The sequence below is a fragment of the Haliotis rufescens genome, unplaced genomic scaffold (assembly GCF_023055435.1).
Source record: "Haliotis rufescens isolate VD_foot unplaced genomic scaffold, xgHalRufe1.0.p SCAF_2, whole genome shotgun sequence".
NCBI lineage: Eukaryota > Metazoa > Mollusca > Gastropoda > Lepetellida > Haliotidae > Haliotis > Haliotis rufescens.
The window spans coordinates 64741000-64765929 of NW_025963890.1; the positions used below are offsets into that span (position 1 = coordinate 64741000).

General features: G+C 39.3%; 1 protein-coding gene across 1 annotated transcript; it reads right to left on the reverse strand.

The window, feature by feature from the left end:
• Positions 1-1108: 1108 nt before the first annotated feature.
• On the reverse strand, positions 1109-24898 carry LOC124116726 (ubiquitin-protein ligase E3C-like). Its single transcript, XM_046478186.2, has 24 exons — positions 24743-24898; positions 23613-23666; positions 21438-21512; positions 19702-19839; positions 18517-18626; positions 17406-17566; positions 16721-16874; positions 16080-16324; positions 15605-15732; positions 15308-15492; positions 14640-14726; positions 13636-13790; positions 12345-12565; positions 11729-11833; positions 11399-11483; positions 11132-11226; positions 8905-9046; positions 8118-8362; positions 7321-7445; positions 6626-6716; positions 5688-5786; positions 5265-5421; positions 4024-4154; positions 1109-3118 (listed from the first exon to the last, which is right to left on the reverse strand). Exons 1-24 carry the CDS (start codon positions 24806-24808, stop codon positions 2948-2950), a joined length of 3225 nt encoding a protein of 1074 aa, XP_046334142.2. The 5' UTR covers positions 24809-24898; the 3' UTR covers positions 1109-2947.
• Positions 24899-24930: the final 32 nt, after the last annotated feature.

Below are 24930 nucleotides of genomic sequence, written 5' to 3' on the forward strand. Positions count from 1 at the left end.
TTTTGAATGGTTGATCAGAGGTTTCAAATCACAATGACCCCCCCTGATTGAAACAGCCAATTTGATGGCCGCATCACCACGGAAGCTGATATTTTTAGAATAGTACTGCTTTTACAGTTACTTTTACTCGATTATTTATAGGCTGCAGTCATATGGCTGTAATATTGCTGACTATGGCATAAAATAACTAATTAGAAGATAAAGATTATGTGTTTTCAGTGTAGGGATAGGTTACCTGTTGATATAACTGCGCTAAATTTAACATTTGAAACCTCATGCTGCACATTCAGTTCCACGTTCAATTTAGCGAGGTTACATCTCTAGGTAACCTCTATTGTAAGTAAACATACTCAACTTCAGTGTTTGAAATAATTCTGAAACGCAACAAGACAGTCGGGCAGGGGGCTTATAAGTGTTGCCTACCCATCTCCACAGTGACCTGCTCTCATTCAGACATTATAAATGCTGAAATATCGCGAAAAATAAGAGACAAATCATGTCTTGTTTCAGTTAAAGTAATGCAAACAACTACTTGAGAATCTACAAAGAGTTATGATAAAACTGAATAAGTAAGTACTCTTATAATTATCTGCTAAACAGTCGGACAGGTGGAGGAAAAAGTTACCAGCCACGGGCAGGGGGGCAGGCAGTTATTTTTGTCACTGCTCAACATACAGGAAATCCTACTACACATTTCTGTTCAAGGAGAAGCACGATTGATATTGAGGTGTAAATGTTGACAATATAAGTGGACAAGTGATATCAAACAGTTCAAGACATGATAATTTACTTTAAGCATGTTCAGGCCTTATGTTTTAATTAGTTGGCTCACAACAATTTTAGCATAAAATCAATGTAGGTGGTAAAAGAAATCCTTCCAAATTAGTACAGCCACTATTGCTTGAAAAACAAACAAGAGTTACCGTATTTGACTCAAAATTAGAATTAGGGGGCTCTTATTAGAATATTATTTTGATATAAAAAAAAAACAGAGTTGAAAAATCGTAAATTTCGTGGTTTATGCTGACAGCCTGAAATGCTTATATATGACATATATTTTTCCAGAATTTAATTGCCCATGATTAAGGGTGCATATAACACACAAGTGTGTATTATACACGAATAAATAAGTCTTGTGTACATTGATCAATGGGAAGGGGTGCTAATTGGGATTGTTCACTAGGCAATATATTAACAAATATCGCCGTGGGCGCTTATTATGTCAAATATACGGTAATATGGCAAGATACTGAAATATAATTCATCAAGACTTTTGGGTTAGAATATAGATTTTTAGACATTTTATTCAACATTTGTATGAACAGAGGTGATAAAATATTGCGGTTTTTTTTTTCATTTTACCTTATCACTAAAAAAGTGGGCCTGAAATGTTTTGTGTGAAAAGTAATTTGTTTTTCTTGTCGGTCGGTTTTGTAAACCAACTAAAAAAGATATAAGGCCTAAATATATATACAATATTCAGCATCATTCGGGTTGTGCTATACATATGCAAATATTACAAATATACAGTTCCAACTGGACTACAGATAACTAGCTTCATTCAGATATACGCTCATATGTGACTTTATTACAGAACATTTGATTACTTGAACTATGTAAATAGACCATAAGTCAAAATTATAACAAACATTTTATTTATAAGTTATCTCTAACATGTATAAATACAAATTAAGAAATATTCACAGACATGCTACCCTTCATAAAGATCTTATCTTTCTTAAAAAGAAATTATGACCATAACATCGTTTTCTTTGGTATGTACATAATAATCAACAGACCACATCTTCAGTCTCGTCTCAGTACTTAATCTTCAGTTTACCAATGTTTTGTGACAAGTCTCTGAATAATGGCTGGTGTCCTATAGTACTCAGAAGCTGAATGAGTGAGCAATATTCCAGCAATATCACGGCGGGGGACACCAGATATGGGCTTCACACATTGTACCCATGTCGGTATTCGAACCCAGGTCTTCGGCGTGACAAGCGAAAGCTTTAACTACTAGGCTACCTGACCGCCCCAAGTAGCTGACATCAGTTTAATTTAATTTCTGCAAAGGTCAAAGACCCGGACATTGTGAGACATTGTGAGAATTAACCAATTAATAAAATATTTGTTATTTTATGTGCTGGTTCAAACCAGATTTGAAATTCACAAATATTGAATTGTGAAAACAGCTGAGTACATAATTTATAAAAAAAATCTCAAAATTAATAATATATAAAAAAAATAATCTGTTTTCTAACAACATTTCAGTAGTAGTGTTCTTTAAAAGATTTTGATTCATAATTCTATTTTGATTTATGTATCTTGCTTCAACAAACATTCACATATAACAGCTGTACATCCCTATCTCGTGAGAACTACCTCAGCCTTGTTCCAAAAAAGATAGGGAGATGAATGCAGCGGGCATGTCTTAGACAAGCGACTGCTGAAAGAACAAGCTCTAACCCACATCTAGCAATCACAACCCAAACGAACCAGTCCAGCTAGTTTCAGGGTCTTAGCCTTGATTGGTAGATGATGGGGAACAAGTATTACAATCTGGTCATCATCTTGAGACAATGATGTGCTAGGTGAAACACAGTCTATCTACAGCATACATATATTAGTTCACACAATCAATGCTGTGTAATGACCCACTGAAATGTGGCCCTACTGTGTGCTATGTGATATGTCCAAGTTGAAAAACTATGCTCCAAGCACCAGTATAACATGTCTGCATCGGAATCTCCATACAGACACAACCCACACACCCATGGGCCTTGTATCTGTACACTGTATCACAAGTCTCCAGAGTACAACTGCAATCCATTCAGTGTGTGAGCCAGTTTGTTAAAATCACTTCATCCAGGGTCTGTTCCAATGGCATTCATTAGTTGAGCTCAAATTGGAGTTCACATTATGATACGATTCTGTGGACCAATCACTAGCTGAGTTCGAATCCTGAGTCGGACTCCACAGCGTACAGTAGCTTCGTCCTAAGCATCCCCTCTTCCTCCACCTCCGGCAGTTTGAGCAGGTTCATGCAGGTGCTTGCTGTCGGCAGTCGTTCTGGATCCTTTCCCGCGTTGTGAATACAGAAGGCTGGGTACAAGTCCTACAATACATTAAACAGATTTGACCATGAACACATCATAACTTCATATGTGTGAGTCTTTAAAAGTATTCCTTGTGATTATATGGTATTTATAGTTCAGGGCAGTGTTTTTATGAACAAAGATAGGTTCAACTCAGCAACAGTAGGATCACATTTGGTGATATTAACAACAGACAGACTGCAGGATCTTGAAATGTTGTTGGCGGTATGTACTAAATTTTCTTTAGCGGTAGGCTGTTAATTTAATTAAGCAGGATAGGTAACACTGTATTGCTCGTAAACACATGTGCTCTTCGATATTGGATGTCGCAAAATGTTCATTCGCTGAAGATGTATGTAGCATTGCACGAGCATATAAAACGGCATGTAGAATACAAAAATTTACAAATACTACTTCATAACACTGTAATGCAAGGATATTTCTAACCTACATTCATCAATGGTGTTTAAAGACGGGTAAATCAACAGTTTAAGACCTTTCCTAATTGTTCATACCTTATACAACAGCATGCAACTTTAGCATGATTAGTTCAAAATGGACTATGTGTGAGCAAGTGAGTGAATTGGGTATGACACTGATGTGAACAGTATTCTAGTTATATAACAGCGTGTTAGCCTGATGTGGGAGGAAAGCCCAGAGTGAAGAAAGTCACAGATGAAACCCACAAGCATGGGTATAGTACTAACAAACCTAGGAACATAATCGGGGCAAACTGGGATTTGATCATGAGCCAAGGGACACAACCATGCACAGCAAACTGCAGTGCCTGAGACGCCTGGGCTGCCTGTGTCCCCACTAACACAGTTCAGTCTCATTATTTAGTGAAGAACAATCACATGTCTACCCTTTGACACCTAATATTTCACCTGATCCCACGGATGAGTCTCCTCAACAATCTGCCTACCTTGAAACCCAGCAGCGGAGGCCGAGAACAGCTGGTGACAAACTTCAGGAGTTGTCGTTTCTGCTGATCAGTGAAGGTTGCCACAGCATTCCAGAACATCTTGATGACATCGTGGTCTTCAGTGTAACCACCTGGAACAGAGGCACAATCCCTGAACACATCTTTCACTCTTCGTGGTTTACAATACACGCTGATTGCTGTTTCGGTCAAATCAACATTTAAACACAACTTAAAAAATATGTATATGTGATTGAACAGTTCCCTCGTAATGATCCTATTTCAGAATGATGACATCAGTAGTTGGGCAATGTTATATTTTTACCATGCTTATAACTGATCAGGGACATATGAACTAAGAACGCATATCCATGAAATCAATGACATCATCAAATCATCAAATGTCAGACAACTTGCAAAGTCAGCCATGGGACCAGAAAACCAATGACCAATAGTCTGATGATTGCTGTAATGACAGAATGAGAAGCTAAACTATGCAAACTTTAGACCTTGTGAATCCCATTTGAACTACCCCTAGGTAGGGCTGTAATGATACATTGCCTATATGATATCTAGATAGTAAGATACGATACACAGTATGATGCATGGAAACTTGATACTTGATATGTTAAGGAAACATTTTCATCATGAAAGGAAAGGACAGTTGATAATTGCCCAACTTATACATATTTTGTAGATTTGAGCTACCGGTAATAAATAATACACTGGCTTGAGACCTCCTACAAGCAGTACATACCACTTTACAGTTTATATTCATCCTATTCTACCTGCCACCCTTGCCTATACTTGGATGGTCTTGTTTTGAGACTGGAAATACTGATACAAACATTAGCTGACTTGTTACACCCCAACATTAAGGTTGAGCAAGGGTGTTGTTTGTTTGTTGTTTATCGCAGTTCTCAGCAATATTCCAGCTATAAAATTCAGTCTGTAAACAATCGAGTCTGGACCAGACAATCCAGTGATTGACATCATGAGCATGGATCTAAGTAACTGGGATATGATGACATGCATCAACCAAGTCAGTGAGCCTGACCACTCGATACTGTTAGACGCCTCTAACAACAAGCATGGGTTGCTGATGACCAATCGTAATCTTGATCTTCATAGGGGAGTAAGAGGTTGGGGTGGTTGAAAGCAAGGGTATTAGATGCCTATTTTGCATAAACATTATGGAAACCCTACGAAAGATTCTATGTATAATTCACTACAACGCGTCCTACCGGAGTAGTTGGTGTGGCGCCGAAGGTCATCAATGTCTATGGGGACGGTTGCCCCGGAGATTAGGACCTGCAACTCCGTGGGATCAAACATCTGAAGCCACTCAATGGAGATGACATCAGCCATTCCTTGTCGAAATGCCGTACAGTGGGTGCGGATCTGCGGGCAGGACAAAATGATTACTTAAACTTTCAAAGTTAACTTCTTATCCATTTTGATAATACTTACCTACTGAAGTATGAACAATATCTCTATATATGATCAAATGTAACTGCTCTTAATGCCTACAAAGGTAAACGTTGTGATTTTGATCAGATGAATTTTCTTGTATTTCAATATGACAATAGGTCAATAGAATATTTTGTATTATCATCAGTATGATCGGGATCACTGTACTTGTCTTTGACAGATTCCATGACGTGTACCTGTTTATTGATCTTGTAGTCCGCCATGAGGTGTATATACTCGATCCTGTTGTTGGCTGTCACAGCAATGTTCTTCCCACCAGCTTTCAACTCTTCCAACTGCGTTGAGAAGAAAGTGACACAAATAAATAAATCTTGCCTGACAGTAATATGATGATCAATGCAAACTCTCACCATTTAATTGACAAACTGCTAATAAACTAACCAGTTACAAATGTGTCAGATATATGCTGTGCTAAGGTAACTCAGGCCAGAACACAGTACACAGAAATTAGTACCGAGGAAGTGAGGTAAGGTGAAATGGGGTTTAATGTCGCGTCCAAGATTATTGCACTTATATAGCGACGTGCATGCATGTGTGCATGTGGCTGCTTGTACAAGACTGGACTGATGATCATTTATAGTGCTAGCACACTGAGATACCATGCCACAGTTTAACATGAATACCCCACTCAGACACAGTATACTGACTCCGAGGTGACCAGTCCTTGTTTTAGCCCCTTAATGCAGAGCGCCAGACAGGGTAACAACAAATACCATCTAACGTCTTTTGGTATGACGCGGCCGGGGATCTAACCCCGGACCTTCTGCTCTCTGGGCGGAGCTCTACCACTAGACCACGGAGGCGGTCGAACACTATATAGACAGGCTATATAAATTAGCATATGATTTTTAAGGTTTCTGCAGATGGGGGTCACATTATAGACACTGATATACAGTATTTGAAACAAAGAACTGAATCTACAAAATTGCTTTGATCAACATGATCAAGTTTAGGTTCTCAGAATGCATACAAAGCAGATGTGGAATATTCTTTTGAAAGTCAGATTATTTCTGTTGTTATCACTGGTTGTATTGGTTTGTAAACTCGTCTGTAACTCACTGCTGACATTAGCAACTGGCACTATGCAATGCTTGTCATATTGATAAAAACTCACCACAGTCTCTCCAAATTCACTGTTAACTACTGTAAAGTCCAGACCCAGATCAGACACATCCCCATCATATGTCTTTAAGAATAAAAGGTTCCTACAAATCATGAAAAAAAGTAAATTAGTAAAATCTAAATATTTTTTACATTTGTATACACCCACATATTAATACACAAACAAGTGAAAGTAATATGCAAGAAATACGCCACCCATTGTAGACATAATTTAGTGTGGTAGGAGAAGCTAACCACCAATTTAAACAAAAGGTTGGAGAGCCAAGGTAAGACACATCCTTTCTGGTCGGCGACAAGCGGTATATTATTTGATGTGACATCACATCTGGTCACACGACAGTGGCAATCGCCCTACAAAAAGCGGGACTTGAGATGGAAACATCTTTTTCTCTTTCACCCAGGACCATCGCTAGGCGCTGTCTCTTCTTGTCGTAAGGTAAGCAGTAAATGCGTTGAGGATTAATGCAGGATAAGTAAATAAATTGATCAATGGCTTAATATCAAGTTTTTAAATCACAATAAATTTTGATGTACCATAACCATATCTGATATGGAGTGTTCCTGAAATTACAGAAATAAAGTTGTTATTCAGAAACATAATATGAGGGCAGACTGTGGTCGGCGGATCTGTAAACCAAGGTAAAAAATGTAAGGCCTAAAAACTGGTGATATTTCTGAAGAACTCACTTGTACATGACAGGATCCATAGACTGCAGATGATGGATGTCAAGATTGGCGCTATGTCGACTCAACATCTTTGCCAGAAAGAAGCTGGCAAAAGGAAGCTCCACCAGCATGTTTTCATAGATCGCCTGACAAGGAGAAGAGGCACACATAAGCAATAGGAGTAACAAAGGCACAATTCCAAATAACAAGCAACAACTGTAGGCATGTAGCAGTGAACCCTGTAGAGTTCCCAGGGCCATCAATCATACGTTGAGTTAGCTGCAGTTGGAGAAGGATACTTGACCATGGTGATAATACAGATTATGCTGAAGATTCATTATATAAATACAGGGTAGAGATAATGGAGTTTCACTACCATGCATGATGGCTAAGGGACACAACTCTGGATATTATCATGCTATATACGACTGGGCCAACTGGGCCCCTATAGATATGGTGCTATTTAGGATTACTCTAGCAAGGAGCATGATGGGAGAGTGAATACAAGTGTTTTACAAGGAAGTCGGCAACAGTCAAACTGTATCACAGCACCATGAACATGATCTGGTCTGGTCAACGCAAACCAGTGGTTCACACCATGAGTAATGATCCATGTCATCAACATCATACTACACAGTAGAAGTAAGAGAACACCCAAATTTCACATGACATGACAGATTATCTCTAGTCATACTAAACCCAGGGTGTTATTTAATTATTTTTATATATGATGAAAGCAACATGAACGCAGCAATCAGGACAGTTTCACACAAACAGGACCTAACAAGATCATCCAGTTGATCGGGCAGTTGTCCTACCTTGCCGAGCATGCGACCGAGGAAGAAGTAGTGTTTGGTGTAGTCCTCCACAAGCACCTGCGCCTGTGGGTTGGGGTACAGCAGTCTGTCCACTGTATACTTGAAGAAGCCTCTGTTAGGATCAAAGCCAGTCTTGAGGAGTTCGGACAGGAATTCTCGAAAGATACCGCCACCGTCGATGCCAGCCTCGTCCAGACCTGCTGCATTTATAAGCTGTATCCTCATCTTCAGTTTCATGTTGGGCTCTGAATGGAAGTAGAAATAGAGACATGATAAACACTGACTTAACTAACACATGCTTTTCACTTGCAAAAACACACGAACATAATGTGGACTCTTGTAAATTTCAAGGCAAAGATCAGGCAAAACATACTATCAAAGATAATAGTTTTAATAGTCATACAGCTTGTAACTTGATGGATGTAGCTGATCAAAAGTTTAATATACATTTATCTAAATGAGTGAGTGAGTGAGTGAGTGAGTGAGTGAGTGAGTTGGGTTTAAAGCCACTTTTAACAGTATTCCATTCATATCACGGCGTGTCAGCTTAATGTGGGAGGAAAGCCCGAAGTGATGCAGCTCTTAGATGTTTACCACTTCGGTGAAACCCACGAGCACGGGTATGGTGCTGACAAACCTAGAAACATAATCGGGGCGAACCGGGATTCGAACCCACAATCATAGGTTTCTGGCTTGCCCAAGGGACGCAACTCTGCACAGCGAATCACGGCGCCTTAGACGACTGGGCCACCCGTGCCCCTTATCTAAATGAAATATGATCGCTTACCATTTTCTGGAGAAAGTTTGTCAAAAGCATCCTCGTATATGTAGTTTCTCCTGATCATGACATTGATTGACGGCCCCATCATGAAGTTGGACATATCACCCTGAGATTCCTCCTTGTCAGCATTTATCAAGCGCTGCAGGATCTGTGGAGAAGCACCATCATGTACAGGATCAACATGTTATAGTGAGTGAGTGAGTGAGTGAGTGAGTGAGTGAGTGAGTGAGTGACTATGGTTTTACGCCACTTTTAGCAATATTCCAGCAATATCACAGCGGAGAACACCAGAAATGGCTTCACATATTGTACCCATGTCAGGAATCGAAACTGCGTCTTTGGCGTGACAAGCTAATGCTTTAACCACTAGGCTACCCGACCGCCCCTCAACATGTTATAGAGCATATACCGTATATCGCTGTGTATAAGGCGACCCCACGTATAAGACGACCCCCCTGTACACGCCTTAAAAATCAACCCAAAATCCTATACTCCGTGTATAAGGCGATCTGGAATGAAACACATCACAAGTCTGACTGATATACCGGTAGAAGATTTAACGTGCTCTTGCCGACTGTAGCGTATTTCGCACACGGACATCACAAATTAGTTAGTTAGTTACTTTGGAGATTTAATATGGGCTTTCCGACTGATGCGTATTTCGCACACATCACAAGTGCGCACACAAACCTTATATATGCAATAAAAATATGTTTATCTTGCGTTGTTTTTTTTCTACAATGATAGGTCGCGTGTGTAACTCCGGCACACGTCGCCATTTTGTGTTTACACGGTACGACACCAATTTGGTGCCCGTAAAATAAAATTCATTTATGAAGTAATAACATATAAGAGACAATGGTGAGTAATTTAATCGCCAATTAACTATGTTGTAACTAACTAGGCTTATGTTTGCTTCACATTCAGCGTGTTTATTCCACAATCACTTGTACACACCGTCTCCAACACTTGTTAATACAACTGTAAAAACAGTGGGAATTGATGTCAGCTTCACCGGTTATCACATGTTAGGTCACATGTGCAATATGCAAATGATTACCGGTACTTCCGGCTCTCTACTCACGGATGTTGATTGTTTTACCTTGTCAGCTGGTTTGACAATGTGCATCGAGGAGAGGGTCATTTCAACTTTATTTGCAGAAATTATTAAACTTTATTCAAGGAAAAGAGATACAAATCATGTTTATGTATGGAAATAGTTATTGGAACAGTTATTTAGGACGAAATGCGAAGTTTTATTGTCAAATGCTGGGCTGGCTATCGGACGCCGGTCGACATCGCCAGTGGAAAAATAATGTGAGATCTTCGACTCCGTGTATAAGACGACCCCCCTTCTTAGCCCCCTCATTTTAGGTACGAAAAACTCGCCTTATACACAGCGATATACAGTATTATAGAATGTTGTGTTATGTTATGGAGTGTTACACATGTACAATACATAGCAACCTGACCTGAGTGTCTTCTGAGATCTATGGCAGAAAGATTAGTCATTTGATTGTGATGTCATGGTAACAGGTGATGTAACGTAACCTAATTGCAGCCCCAAAGTGATATCTCCTGTGTAAGCCAGTTCTGGATGATAAATATCTAATCCTAAATGACCTCATTGACTGAGTCAAAAAATAAAGTAACAGATGAAAAAATCATTCTACTGCCATGAGGCCATGAGGCCTACCAAGAGGCCTACCAAGAGGCCGACACTGGACCTAAAGTCTGTCACAAAAGTCACAGCCACATTTTCAAATCATTAGCTCTGGGTAATCCAACCCATACAGTGTTGGATCAAGCTAATACCATGGGGGCCTTATACACTGTTATCATTGAATTATATTACTAGTAATTGTACATGAAGATTTTCTAAAATATATCTTGAGAATGCAAAATTGAATTGCTCTCGAATTCAGTTGGTCCAATTACCCTCAAAGTTATCCATCACCAAAACATGTCTAATTTCAGCAACATCAACCAAATGAAAATAGAATTTTCTGAAACCTGGATAACATGGAATACTTTGAGTGAGTGAGTGAGTATGGTTTTACGCCACTTTTAGCAATATTCCAGCAATATCACGGTGCGGGACACCAGAAATGGGCTTCACACATTGTACCCATGTCGGGAATCGAACCTGGGGCTTCGGCGTGACAAGCTAATGCTTTAACCACTAGGCTACCTGACCGCCCCTGGAATACTTTGACGTTTGACAAGGACTCACTTTAACTCTGTCGAAGAAGGACACAACGAATGGCAGCTCAGTAAGAATGACTAGATTCCTCACATCCCGATTGGCCAATGGTGGTCCATCATCTTCTGCAAGTAGTGAATGACGGAAATAATAAAACGGTAACTGGTAATTATGTACTTAAAATAGCAGGTATTCTATGTTAGATATGGTCAACAAGCTTCGTGTCAAAATTAAATTCTCTCGAAATGGTTTGAAATGTCTTTTTCTCCAATTTATTGAACTTCCAAAACAACTTACCAAAGTTGGTCTTTGTGAGAGTCCTGAGAACACCAAATGGCCTCCTCACAAACACAGCATTCTGGGCCCGATAAATCTGCGAGGGCTGGAAACAGATTATCACAGCCTAAGTATTTCTTATTTCATATTGTAGAACCAATACATTCCTCACAACAATTCAGTTTTGGATTAGATTTATTTTGTATAAATTTTTACATGATTATTTTGAAGAGGAAAATTCACGAAAGGTTTATGATACATACTAGTTCTCATCCTAGAATCATTTTATTATATAGTTTTAAATTTACTGAATTATTATCATCAAGTGCTTATAAACTTCTCTGTCTTTACCTTGTCTGCATTAATCTGTATGTGGTCTGCCAACCAATGGCCAAATGAACAATATGGCCTCCTGGAATTCCTGGTATGTAACTGGCGAACTAAATTGGAAATAACCTACAACAAAATAAAGTTAATCTTGAAAAGATATATTAACAAAGATTAATATCTCAAAGGATATTCTTACTACTGATGCCACTGAAACTGATCATTTTAATCATTTCACACCAAATTCTAATTCAGTTCAGCAAAAACATTGATTGTTTGTTTGTTGTTTAACGCCTCTCTCAGCAATGTTCCAACGATATGACAGCAGTCTGTAAATAATCAAGTCTGGACCTGACCGCACTGATTGATATCATGAGCATCGATCCACCTAATTGAGATACGATGACATGCATCAACCAAGTTAGAGAGTGTGACCAACCCGTTAGTGGCCTCTCATGACAAGCATATAATGGCAAGCATGGGGTGCTGAAGACCTATTCTAACCCGGAACTTCATAGGTATAGAGTGCATAATGAGATATATGGAGATATCGAATCACAAAAGTGACTCATCACTATAGATATGGTCACTATTTCTCTTATCCTGTTCTTGGTTACGTGAGGGAATTATTTATCGTCACCTTAAACAGGTACGCCCACTGGCGTGTCTCCTCTTCCTCCTCCTCTCCCACCATCTCCCTGTTCCTGATCCCCGTCTTCTGTAATGCTAGTCGGTAATCATCATTCACTGCTCGCTTGGCGTCCGGGTGGGCCAGTTCAATGATGCCAAGACAGGCATCTCTCAGTGCTCGACTCATCGGAACCAGCTCATCTATTCTAAATGGCATACTTGTGCTTTGCTCTGGAGAGAATACCGTGTCACTCATGAACAAACAGGAAATAATACTTGCATCATGACTTGGATGACAGACACTTTGCTTCTTGTGTCATGAAATAGAAACCACATATAAAACAAGGTAACTATCAAATCTAATGTAACAAGTAAAGAAAACATGGGTCTTGGTTTTGTTCACTTGATTAGAAACTTTCATGTCAGTGTTTGTCTATTGTTACTGCTGACATTTAGACATGTTAGAGCTGTATAATGACGGAAAGAAGTTTGAGTGACATGTGATGGGATAAGTATCCCTTGGAGCAAGTGATGGGATTAGTATCCTTTGGAAGTGTATCTACATCTCTGTTTAATGTGAGTGAGTGAGTTGTGTTTAACTCCCGCTTTTAACAGTATTCCAGTTATATCACAGCCCGAAGTGATGCAGGTCTTAGATGTTTACCACTTCGGTGAAACCCAAGAGCCCGGGTATGGTGCTGACAAGCCTAGAAACATAATCGTGGCGAACCAAGATTCAAACCCACAATCATAGGTTTCTGGCATGCCCAAGGGATGCAACTCTGCACAGTGAATTGGGCCACCTGTGGCCCCCTGTTTAATGTGGGAAGATGAGGTGAGGTGAAATCGGGTGTAATGTTCAAGACTGTTGCACTTATATAGTGACGTGCATGCATGTGTGTGTGTTTGGCTGCTTGTACTAGTCCGGACTAATGCCGATATTATGGTGCTAGCCAACTGAGATACATGCCGCAGTTTAATATGAATACCCTATTTAGACACAGTATACTGACTATGATCCGACCAGTCCTTGTTTTAGCCCTTTACTGCTGAGGGTCAGGCAGGATAACAACAAGTACTATTTTGTAACGTCTTTTGGTATTGACGCAGCAGGGGATCGACCCCCAACCTTCAGCTCTCCGGGCAGACGCTCTATCACTAGACCACGGAGGCGGTCTAAAGTGGGAAGAATGCCCAAAGAGGACAAGGTATTGGGATTAAACTCAAGGTAAATCTGGTATTTTGAACCAGCCATTCCTCAGATACCCTTCAAAGATGTTCAAATGTAAAGCATGGTTTACCTTGATTATCACCATAGAAGTCCGCATCGTGTAGCGTCAGGAGAGAGTGACTGAACATGGAGCAGAATACAGAGAGGAGCGGCACAATACGGTTCACATCCGTCTTCAACATCGGTAAACCTCGAGCTAACATCAGAATCAAGGAGGTGCTTGAACTGCAACCAAAACATATTTTGTTAACCATCGAAGATTTGATACAAGATGTTACATGTGCATGAATTATTGATTATGTTGTGATGATGGTTGTTTATATGCTGTAAATAATATAGAACGTGTGACACTATAATAAACTGCTTCAGACAGACAACAAGAGTGAGTTTTGAATGTTTAGTATTTTATTTATTACTTTCATAATTAAACTGTTGTGTGTAACTTGGCGACAGACCCAGCATAATCCAGTTGTGTTTAAATACTACAGAATAATACTTCAAACACATTAATAGCTGAAACATAATTATTTAATACCATACAACTGCCTACCTTTGAATTCAGGGTTCCGTTCCACAAAGCCATCGTGGCACTCAGATGATCGTAACACCTATATTTTAACATAGACATTCGACTGTCGTTGCGCTACGATCCCTTTCATGAACGGGGCCCTTAATCACAATACCCTGTGACGTAATTTGTGAAATTTTGTTGCAAGATACACCGGCGAAACAATGCCATGTGACGTCAGCATAGTAATAGTAACAGGGTTGCTGGGGTCAAGTGTACATAAGCTCCTCTCAGTGATCAATCATCTCTAAACATAATGTCATTGAACGAGTCCAGCGATGTTGAGAGTTTTCAATATTTGTTAGTGAATCTAATTCCTGCAGTACACAAGCGCGCACCTTGGTATGAAACACTGTAATACCAGCTTATTGTCATTAAACAGTGGTATCTTCAACAGGCGAGTAACAAAGCAAGATACCAGACACAGGTGTGTTCCTTCACTCTCTGTTTACAATCAAACAGGTACATGCTAGAATGATGACTGTCAGGTGGCAGTCTGTACTCACCCGGTGACAGTTGGTGTGGACACTGAGGCACACGTGTACCAGAGGTTGCGTATCACTTTAGTGTTGAATGCCAGACTGTACAGTAATCTACAAGATAAAAGCAATGGCAAATGAATAACTGACAAATAACCAAACAAAACACTGATTGATGTAAGCTTAAATATGTATAACTATGTACCTATGTCTATACAGTACATGTATAATGATCTGGAGATGTAGTGTTATACAGTAATAAAAAAAGTCAAAGGGCATTGAGGGAGATACTCTAATATGTTCACAATTGAAAAAAAACAACAAGCAGTTAGTCAAATTAGATATAACTCAGATAATGATAGGTTATTTCCAAGGTAACACTATTGATATGGTCAAGTGAAGATGAGCTAATTTGTCTCACGGGTGTCATGCATAATGAGTCAATGATCAAGGGGAGATAATCTGTAAATCTGTATTGAGCCCAGTTGATAAAAAAATGTATTAAAAAAATTCATAAACTCAATCTGTGCACATGTAGTGAGTTGCACCTTCAAACAGAAAGGAGTAATGAGGATTAAGATCTTTAAATGTCAAAGAGGAAAATACAACCTCACATAAAACATGCATGACTGCCATGGAGGACATAGTCCTACTGGTCAAGGGGAGATAATCTGTGATGACTACAGTTGCCATACCTCAGCCTGTGTACTGACAGCCTCTGCTGAGACAGGAGGGTGTGGCAGATGACAGACACGGCCTCCAGCAGCTGGCTGTCAGAGTTCCGCTGAAGACAGTTGAACATACAATGAAGGTGCCCGGGAGAGTCTAGCAATCGGATACACTCCTCACGAAGGTCAGACAGACTGGCAAATCCATAGTCCTGAAACCAACAAATCATCCAGGTTCATGTCACAAAAGTAAAATTAAAATAAATTTCTTGAAGCTTTCATCACAAACTGAGCGTAAACCAAGTGTGTCAGCGACATTCCTACCTCATCAACTGCCATATCTTCCTCCTCTGAGTCGTCATCCATGTCAATATTTTTAGGTTTGGGAAGCTGCGGCAGTAAGTGCTGGAGCAGCTGCATGTAAGCATAGCTGTTTGCAGATGTCAGGTCACCTATGCAATCAGAAACAATAAAACATTTCAAACATCAACTAGAATTGACTTCATTCAAAAGTTTCATTCCCCTAAAAATATTTCAGTAAATTTGACAAATTTGAACTTACAACATCATGATTATCATAATTATCTGCACGTTAACAATTCAACAAACAAATGAAAATAACCCCAAAAAACCAAACATTTATTCATCACTTAACAAAATTAAAAAAATTGAATAATTATGCCATTTCTTTCCAGAAAGTCTATTCCCCTAAAGAGTTTATATCCTGATTACCAGACTTTCATGACATTACACTTTACCAACATAGCATTCAGTGTAGAAAGTCCCAGACATGACTTACCGATATACTTGTCTGCCAGAGTGAGAACTGCCGCAAGGAGCCAGGGACTTGGCTTCAGCTCTGGCTCCAGGTGCCGTCGTTTGCTGGAACCGTTCTGGGACGTATGAGAGATCAGGCCTTGGATCAACTCCACGAACGGGAACGGGTATTTCCCATATGCCATTGCTGGTAGGAGGAACTGACTGATTTGATCCGTGTACCTCGGACACAGGAAGATGCGACATACACACTGCAGGACATAGTGGCTGAAGGAAAGAAAAGTGGCGACAAATATAATAGGTTAGCGAGCAGGATTCAAAATAAGAAATTCCATCTTTAATTTGTGTGTGAATGATTTTACTTATATGCTTGACATTACTAAAATGCTGTCACAACCAGTCAGTAGAGAATATATTTACTTGTTACGATATCCTTTCACTATGATTCCTATACCAAGATTCAAACTAGAATAATTGCCTACATTTTTAAACCTGATGACAAATCTTTCTCTTCTGTGACGTATTTGTAAACTCCATTATCAGTATCAGAATGTGGTTTAAATGACAGGTGTTAATGCTTTGACGTTTGGTTGTCATATCATCTAATGATTTATTATTCTCATATGTTGGCTGGTGTGATCTGAATCTGACATAAACTGTTACCTAAACGTCTTGTCAGTTGCTGATGCAGCAAAGCTTAATGGATTCATGATGAGTTCAAAGATGCTGGAGGCTGCTGGGGTTGGAGGGATGGTAGTCTTTTCAATACTAGAGGGAACTTTCTCTGTCAGCAATGTGTACATACACTCAAAATAACCTGCAAACACAATGTGGCAATATCTAAATATCATTCATACTGTCATCCATCAAAGTATGTGACAAACAAACAACAACAATTCTCCATACCTTGTCACTTCCAAAATTACAAAGTTGTACTCATGAAATAAAAAGAGAAAAACTATTATCTTCCCACCACAGTTGTCATCAGTGCCTCAGTTCACATAAAAAGTGTACTCCAAAGACCCTGTTCCAAAAAGCAAATATAGCACTACGACAATCGTAAGTCTATGTTAAAGGAAAGGATTTACAATCACCAAAGCGCTACAATCGCTTTGTGGAACAGGACCCAGGAATGAAAAGAACTCTTCATGGTAATAGGCTAATAGCTGATGTACATCATTCACTAGATTCAGTGTTTGAAATAAAGGGGGGGCTTGCTGCTTGGTTTTATGGAACCCCTTAACCTATATTTCTTTATATTAGGGTCATTACAAGGACTCCTCGACTTTGATGCTTAATTCGGAATACTGAGATTGCATTCTAGATGGAATGAGTTTCCAAGTCTAACCTCTCTGAACTAGATAGCTGAGTATCTGGCGTGTCAGCTGTGTCTCCGACTGGCCTGAGAGTCCCTTTATACACACAAATGTCTTGGATGAGGTAAACAATTCTAACATTCTCATTGGCACAGCAACGGGAGATGAAGTGGAGGCAATGCTATTCAGGTATCTGCAAAGAAAAAGATGATGATATATAACAGGTGTTTAAGATCATGTGAGACATATTATCCAGTGGTTCAACTGTCTATAATTCCAGGGACAGTCGGGTAGCCTAGTGGTTAAAGCGTTAGCTTGTCATGCCAAAGGCCTGGGTTCGATTCTCCACATGGGTACAATGTGTGAAGCCCATTTCTGGTGTCCCCCGCCGTGAGATTATTAGAATATTGCTACAAGCAACGTAATACCACACTCACTCACGCTGTAATTTCCATGTTCTGTTTGATGAGGACTTACATTCAAGCCTCAATCCAAATCATATTAACTTGTAACCATGCAGTTAGCAGATTAGTAACCCTATGCATTGACTCCACCTATATATTTTCAGGCTTTCACCATATTTGTAATGTTCAGCTTCCTTTTGGAATAAACCCTCATTAAAACAATAATTTTGAGTATATTTCACTGGATTGTTAACCAAGTTTAGTATAGTATTAGTAGCACTAGCAGAAAACACAGTTTTTAACACAGATGATGAAATGTGATATTGCACCCAATAACTGTGGTTAAGATATATAACTGCTGTTTTAGTTAGTATGGTTTTACGTTGCTTTTAGCAATATTCCAGCAATTTCACGGTATGGGACACCAGAAATGGGCTTCACACATTGTACCCATGTGGGGAATTGACCCTGTCTTCAGCCTGACGAGCGAACACCTAACCACTAGCCCACCCCACTGCCCTCCTATTGTGTCAGCCTGGGACAGTGAGTCTTATGACGCTTTTAGCAATACTCAAACAATAACACTCCAGGGAACACCAGAAATGGGCCCATGTGGGGAATGAAACTGGGCCTTCGGCTTGACGAGCGAATGCTTTAACCATATAGCTACCCCACTGCCCTTTTAGCCTGGGTGTATTTGCTGACCTAAACATAATGAGTGGAGATATTGCTACACTACCTTACACACAGCACAAGAAGATGTTTGAGCTGCTGCAAATTCTTATTGGAGTGAGCCAAGGTCTGAAGATAGGCCTCCTTCTGCTTGATGATCTGCTGGCACACTGACACCTGTAACCATGACAACAGTAATGTGTGGAGTCTCAAATAACATACAAGCTAGGATAGGGAACAATTTCTCTGTGGATGTCCATGCAATTTGGATTCTCTCTACCACATCTTCAGGTGTCATTATCTACTTGCTACGGGCAACAGGTAGGGATGTCATCATATACATCATATGTTGATACCAAATTGACACAAATCTATTAATAACGATAACTTAATTAATAATTCACTTCCACAGAAATGTTTACATGTATTAAGATTAAGATAAGGTAATTTGTATCAATACACATACAGAATAATTAATCTTATTATTGTTCCAGATACAGATACATTGTGATACTTCTTAGTCCATATATTGATGCTAAAACTTTCAATCAATGACACCCCTAGCCACAGGTGGTGGTGAAATGGGGTTTAACGTCGCATCCAAGATTATTGCACTTATATAGCGACGTGCATGTACGTGTGTGTGTGTGTGTGTGTGTGTGTGTGTGTGTGTGTGTGTGTGTGTGTGTGTGTGTGTGTGTGTGTGTGGCTGCTTGTACTAGTCCGGACTGATGCCGATTTATAGTGCTAGCTCACTGAGATACCATGCTGCAGTTTAACATGAATACCCCACTCAGACACAGTATACTGACTCCGAGCCGACCAGTCCTTGTTTTAGCCCCTTAATGCCGAGCGCCAGACAGGGTAACAACAAGTACCATCTTTTAATGTCTTTTGGTATGACGCGGCCGGGGATCGAACCCTGGACCTTCCGCTCTCCGGGCGGACGCTCTAGACCACGGAGGCGGTCCCTAGCCACAGGGTTAATGAATACTGCAGGTCATCTCTGACAGTTTTGAACAGTAATGAAAGATGTTGTGAAGTACAAAGTGTTCCTGTCTACTTGACTCAACAACAATTCATAATTCATCTCTGAAAAAGAAATGTCTATGTCAACGTTATCAATATGGTAACAGTCAGTCAACATGTGTTCACACATAAACATATCAAATGATGTGCACTGCTGTGAACAGCTGCAAACTTGCTGAAACAACATAAACCCATCCTCCATGCTCACTGCCTCCCTCCTCACCAGCCTCTGTCCATCTCTGCCTGGTCTACAGAAGAACGCCAGTCTCTGTGTGAGTGTGATGATAACTGGGATATCCACAACATTGTCCTTGCTGACTGGCTGTAACTTCTGGTCAAAATCGGCACGCAAGGTTTCACTCTAAACACATGGAAAATGGATAAGTTACATGACAGTCCATACCATAAGCATGTTGAAATCTTTTGAATATCTGAGTTACCAGGGTTAGAAACTACCAGTTTTAGACCACTAGTCCTTATAATGATAACATATAGCAAAAACCCTTAAAATGGGCCAATTTCTACTAGTCCTTAGGATACCTTTACTATTGGGCAGTCTGGTAAGGACTACAGGACTGGTGCCAATTTCTAACGCTGGTTACATAAACAAAACACAAACAATAATATTCTTAGAGCAGAAACAAAATGTTTTATTATGCAGGGGAGTATCATTCATGTGGGCATGCAGGGGTAGATTTAACAACAAACAACAAATTTGTAAGTAGCCGGCAGGGCTTGCTCCTTATAAAAGCTACTGGCCCTTCTCCAAACTAAATGGCCTACAACAAAATGGTGGAGGCCGCTAAGTGAATGAACCTGTGGTTGCGTAGCTGTAAGCAAGGATTATATTCTACCTAAATATTATCCCAAGGGAAGTGTTACTCTAGATTATAGCTAAAATGGATCGAATTATCATTAAACCGCCCGCATGCTAACAGAAATCAGCGGGCCACTGTAACTTGATAATGCCCTCATATTCCTTGACGGGACATTATCGCGCCCGTTGTTAGGTGATGTCATAGGATAGGGATAGGTGATGTTATGTCATCTGGGTGGTTCTATGACGTTTCCATACTTGTAAAAGTGGGTCACCGACATTCGTGTTGATTGCAGTAAATGTTTCAAAACCGATATTGTTGTTTCTTTTTATTTGATAACAAATTTCATCCATTTTAGCTACAATAACGGTCTTGCTCTTTTTCAGGGCATTATCATTTGCAGAAGCCCTCGGTGTTTCAACTGCCCTCCTTCATCGGGCAGTTAATGTAAGACCTCAGGCTTCTGCAAATGATAATGCCCTGAAAAACAGCGTTACCCTTATAGTATAGTATAGGATAGGATTAAACACACTAGGACTGGTATTGGTTCAAATTCACAAGAGAGAATCATCCTGACACTAGAGAATTTCATCCCTGGGATAAAAAATACGGTAGGATAATTAATATTCACTCTTACATAGCCACCTAGCAGGGATCTGAAAATTGTAGAACTCTTCACCCCTAAAACATGGTTTTCCTACACTCTGAGTGTGGACTATTCTACTTGGCTTTCATTTGCCTCATTTCATGGCTAATTATGAGCAAATAAAGACGTTACAAAATGGTGGCCGGTTGTCATTCTACCGAGATAATCCAATTAAGCAAAATAAACATACACAGAGAAAGGGTGAAATTTTGACTTGCCTGATGGGCCATTTACTTTACATTTCAGCAAGCCCCTTGTTACTTTAACTGGCCACGGGCCAACAGGCCAGCAGTTAACATGGTGAAATTGACCCCTGGACATGGTTGGTGGTGCCTGAGACACATGGGAGGAAAGACTCTGGCATGATAACATGAAAATGGCCTTTACAAATGAACTCATGGATGGGCCTTATGTTTCTACTTTCCACAGGTAAAGATTTCAGTATCTTTCCTTTTGAGACAAAGCTTATCTTCATCAACAATGATTAATACTTACCAGTTTCTTCCTGGATGTAAATCCTCGAAAGAATGCTTGTATTTTACATGCACTCAGATTTCTCTGTCGATTTCCCTACAAATACAAGCCAAAAGAACCCTCAACATATAATAAAGTGGACTATTCTACTCCACAACATGATGAATGAGTCAAAGGGTAAAAAAGTTAAACATGTTACAGGGTTATATGTTACTATAATCATGACAATATGGCAGAATAATTATTAGGCAAAGCTAGATGACGCATGGAAGAGTCAGGTTCACTAGAACCTTCTAAGAGTTTGCGATCCCCGTTTCTGGAATATCAGGACCTTCTTGGTGAACCAAGGGTGTAGCGGACCCAGCACAACTCTCTGACAATTAACTATATATCATTCATTTGGCATCGTGCCAAATTAGTTTCAAATTCCCTTATCCTTAAATAGATACTAGCAAGTCCCTTTTCCCTTGATCTCCAGGGCCCTGTTCCACAAAGCGATCTTAGCGCTAAGGTGATCGTAACTTCCATACTTAAACACTGGCTTACGATAGTTGTAGCGCTAAGATCGCTTTGTGGAACGGGACCCAGATTCAGTTTGGATTAACGTTAAAAAACTATTCTTTCCCAAGACAACACCTCGACTTATCCCTCTGTTCGTTGATTACTAAACTCTTCCTTCCTAATGCAATCCTCAATCTAACATTAAGTTCATCGGTCAGACACGAAATAGAAAGGAAAACAGGTATTATGGCATTCGTCAAAGTTAATTATCTACATTCTGACCATATACTTTATCTCCTTAACATTTTTCTGACCATGTAATTATTCCCGTCTCCCCAAAAATTGGATTTCTCATGATATACTCTCACTGGTCTTGACTCAACAAGATACAATCATCCTTCCTATTTCCATTTAATAATTTACCCAAACACTTTGTAAGATTTCATAAAATGTTCATATTAGAACTGTAATCCAAAATACCCTGGTAACAGTACAACAAACAAGGTGATCAGCATTTGAGATAAGTGTATACTTGTAAACATGGTAAAGCTGTGGCTGGTAATAGTGAGTGAGTGAGTGAGTTTGGTTTTACGCCGCTTTTAGCAATATTCCAGCAATATCACGGCGGGGGACACCAGAAATGGGCTTCACACATTGTACCCATGTCGGGATTCGAACCCGGATCTTCGGCGTGATGAGCGAATGCTTTAACCACTAGGCTACCCGACCGCCCCTGTGGCTGGTAATAAATATATCAGTGGCCTAGTAGAAAAAATTTGTTCGTTTCACATCCCACCTGTCTGATTTTTTTTGTTTTCAACATATATTACATTATTATTGATAGGTGTGTAATGATTCACCAAATGTCGTGAAATGCTGAATATATTAATTGTCATCCCAATTATCATGTTTGTCACAACAGGTACTTAACCATATTCACTGTATCAGTGCTTTGCTCCAAAGAGTGACCCTTTACCAATTTACAGACAAATCTGTAAGTAATGTTTTTAAGCACCCTGAAATAATTCCAAAACTTTACATAACAGTCTGTTTCTTTTTGTGCATATTACTTTTTTTAAAAAGTAAACACAGCAGTGTAAAAGGGGTATATTATTGCAGAAAAACTGCGTAACTTGTATTTTAAAAAACGATTTAGTCTCATTGACGTTTGAACTGAGTTTGTTTTCTACTGCTTGATCTCTGACAACATATTCAACTTGGTTATTACGGTAATATTTGTTTGCAAGATTAACAGACCTTTGCTGCAGGACTGTTATTGACATGATCATGTACTACTGAAGACCTATTAATCTACTTGACCAGATAGTGAGTTACGCTCTGCGCTCCTTCCCACCCTAGCTAAGTAACAGTGATGTCACATTAATAAAGGATAGCGGTACACTTCAACATGTTGAATTAGCATGATCATTAGCAGAACAGAACAAGAATGTAAAATAAGCTGTATGTGAACACGGTAAAGATTAGTTAATTTTTTCTTAGCAATTATGGATATTTATGAAAAAAAATAGGACAAAAAACAATCATTTATCAATCTCATGGCATATCTGAACTTGCAATCTTTATAAGTTATATAAATAGGAATACATTTAACATCCATTTAGTCTTATATAGGTTAACAATGATAAAACTAATTGTATTATACTTTCTACCACTGTACCAGCACAAGATAATTACCTCTCTCTTTTGCCTTTCTTCTTGTGCTCTCTTCAGCAGTGATTCTTTCTGTTCCTACAACATGTAAAATGGCAAAATTCTTCATGACTTTGATCAGGACATCATCCAAATACTTAATTATAACAGTATCAGAATGACTTGAATATTTATCATGCTTATGGGGTAAGTGACATTTGGAAACGATGGGCTTGGTTTCAGGAATATGTTCATGTAGGTAGTCTGAATGTAGACATGGTAGAAGGCCATATTTGCTTTACTCAAGCTGAAGCACTGAATGAGAGAGTTTTATGCCGGTTATAGCAATATTTCAGCAATATTTATGCAATATCACAGCGGGGACACTAGATAGGGGCTACACACACTGCACCAATGTGTGGAATCGAAACCAGGTCTTCGGCATGGCAAGTGAACACTTTGCCCACCACCCCTGAAGCACTGAGACAAGACAACAAAAGATCCCAATTTTTGATTGACATACTAAAATTGATAATGACCATGATGGCAACAAACAAATTAAACATTGGCTAAGATGTCTAGTCACAGACTCAATGATATCAATTATTATACAGAATACATATATGACCCCACGAGATTATTGTAAACAGAGAATATTGATTCCAAGCAACCTTTGCTTGTCATAAGAGATATCTAAATCGAGTGGGCAGTTAGGCTCGGCAAACAAACAAATAACAAACAGTGATGTACACACTGACATTGACACTGACAAAAATTCCATCATTATAATCCACAGTGCATCACTGTTAAAATATCGGTTATAATTTGAATTTTAGAAAGAGCTTACAACATATCTGTAATTAAATTGGGCCTAATTAATGTGTAAGCTTTTGACCCAGTAGGATTACAATCAAAATTACTGAATTTGGCCTAGATTACAATTTTGGATTAGACTACAAAATGATGGGTCATTATGATCAACTACGCAGAAATACCAAGTCGCAATAATTATTCGTGTAGAGTCTTCAAACGAACAATAGAAATATATGAGGTGGGCCGCCTTCGTCTCCATGTAAAAAAACTATAATTGTCTCAATGTTTAGACTGAAAACCAAAACAGCTGATTGAAGATTAGTTTCGCTTGACCAAAAGAAGTAATCACCAGATCATAATACCTTTTTACTTGCACCCCTCAAGGACTGAACGGGCTTTCTTCTGAAATCTCCTTCAAAACTGTACATTTTGTGGATTAATGTGATCTCAGTACTTTCCAATATCTAAATATTTTCCTGAATCTTTGTTGAATGACAAATCAACTCTCCTCTCTTCTGTTTAACCGGAAACTAATGTACGAAGGCGTCTA

Bases quoted from the DNA above. Each gene is read 5' to 3' on its own strand.
- LOC124116726 (XM_046478186.2), bottom strand. From the start codon at position 24,808: ATGTACAGTTTTGAAGGAGATTTCAGAAGAAAGCCCGTTCAGTCCTTG. The intron at 16,875-17,405 runs GTTAGACTTGGA...TTGTGTTTGCAG, and splicing joins CAGCTATCTAGTTCAGAGAG to GTTATTTTGAGTGTATGTAC. The intron at 7,446-8,117 runs GTAGGACAACTG...TCTCCTTGTCAG, and splicing joins TCGGTCGCATGCTCGGCAAG to GCGATCTATGAAAACATGCT.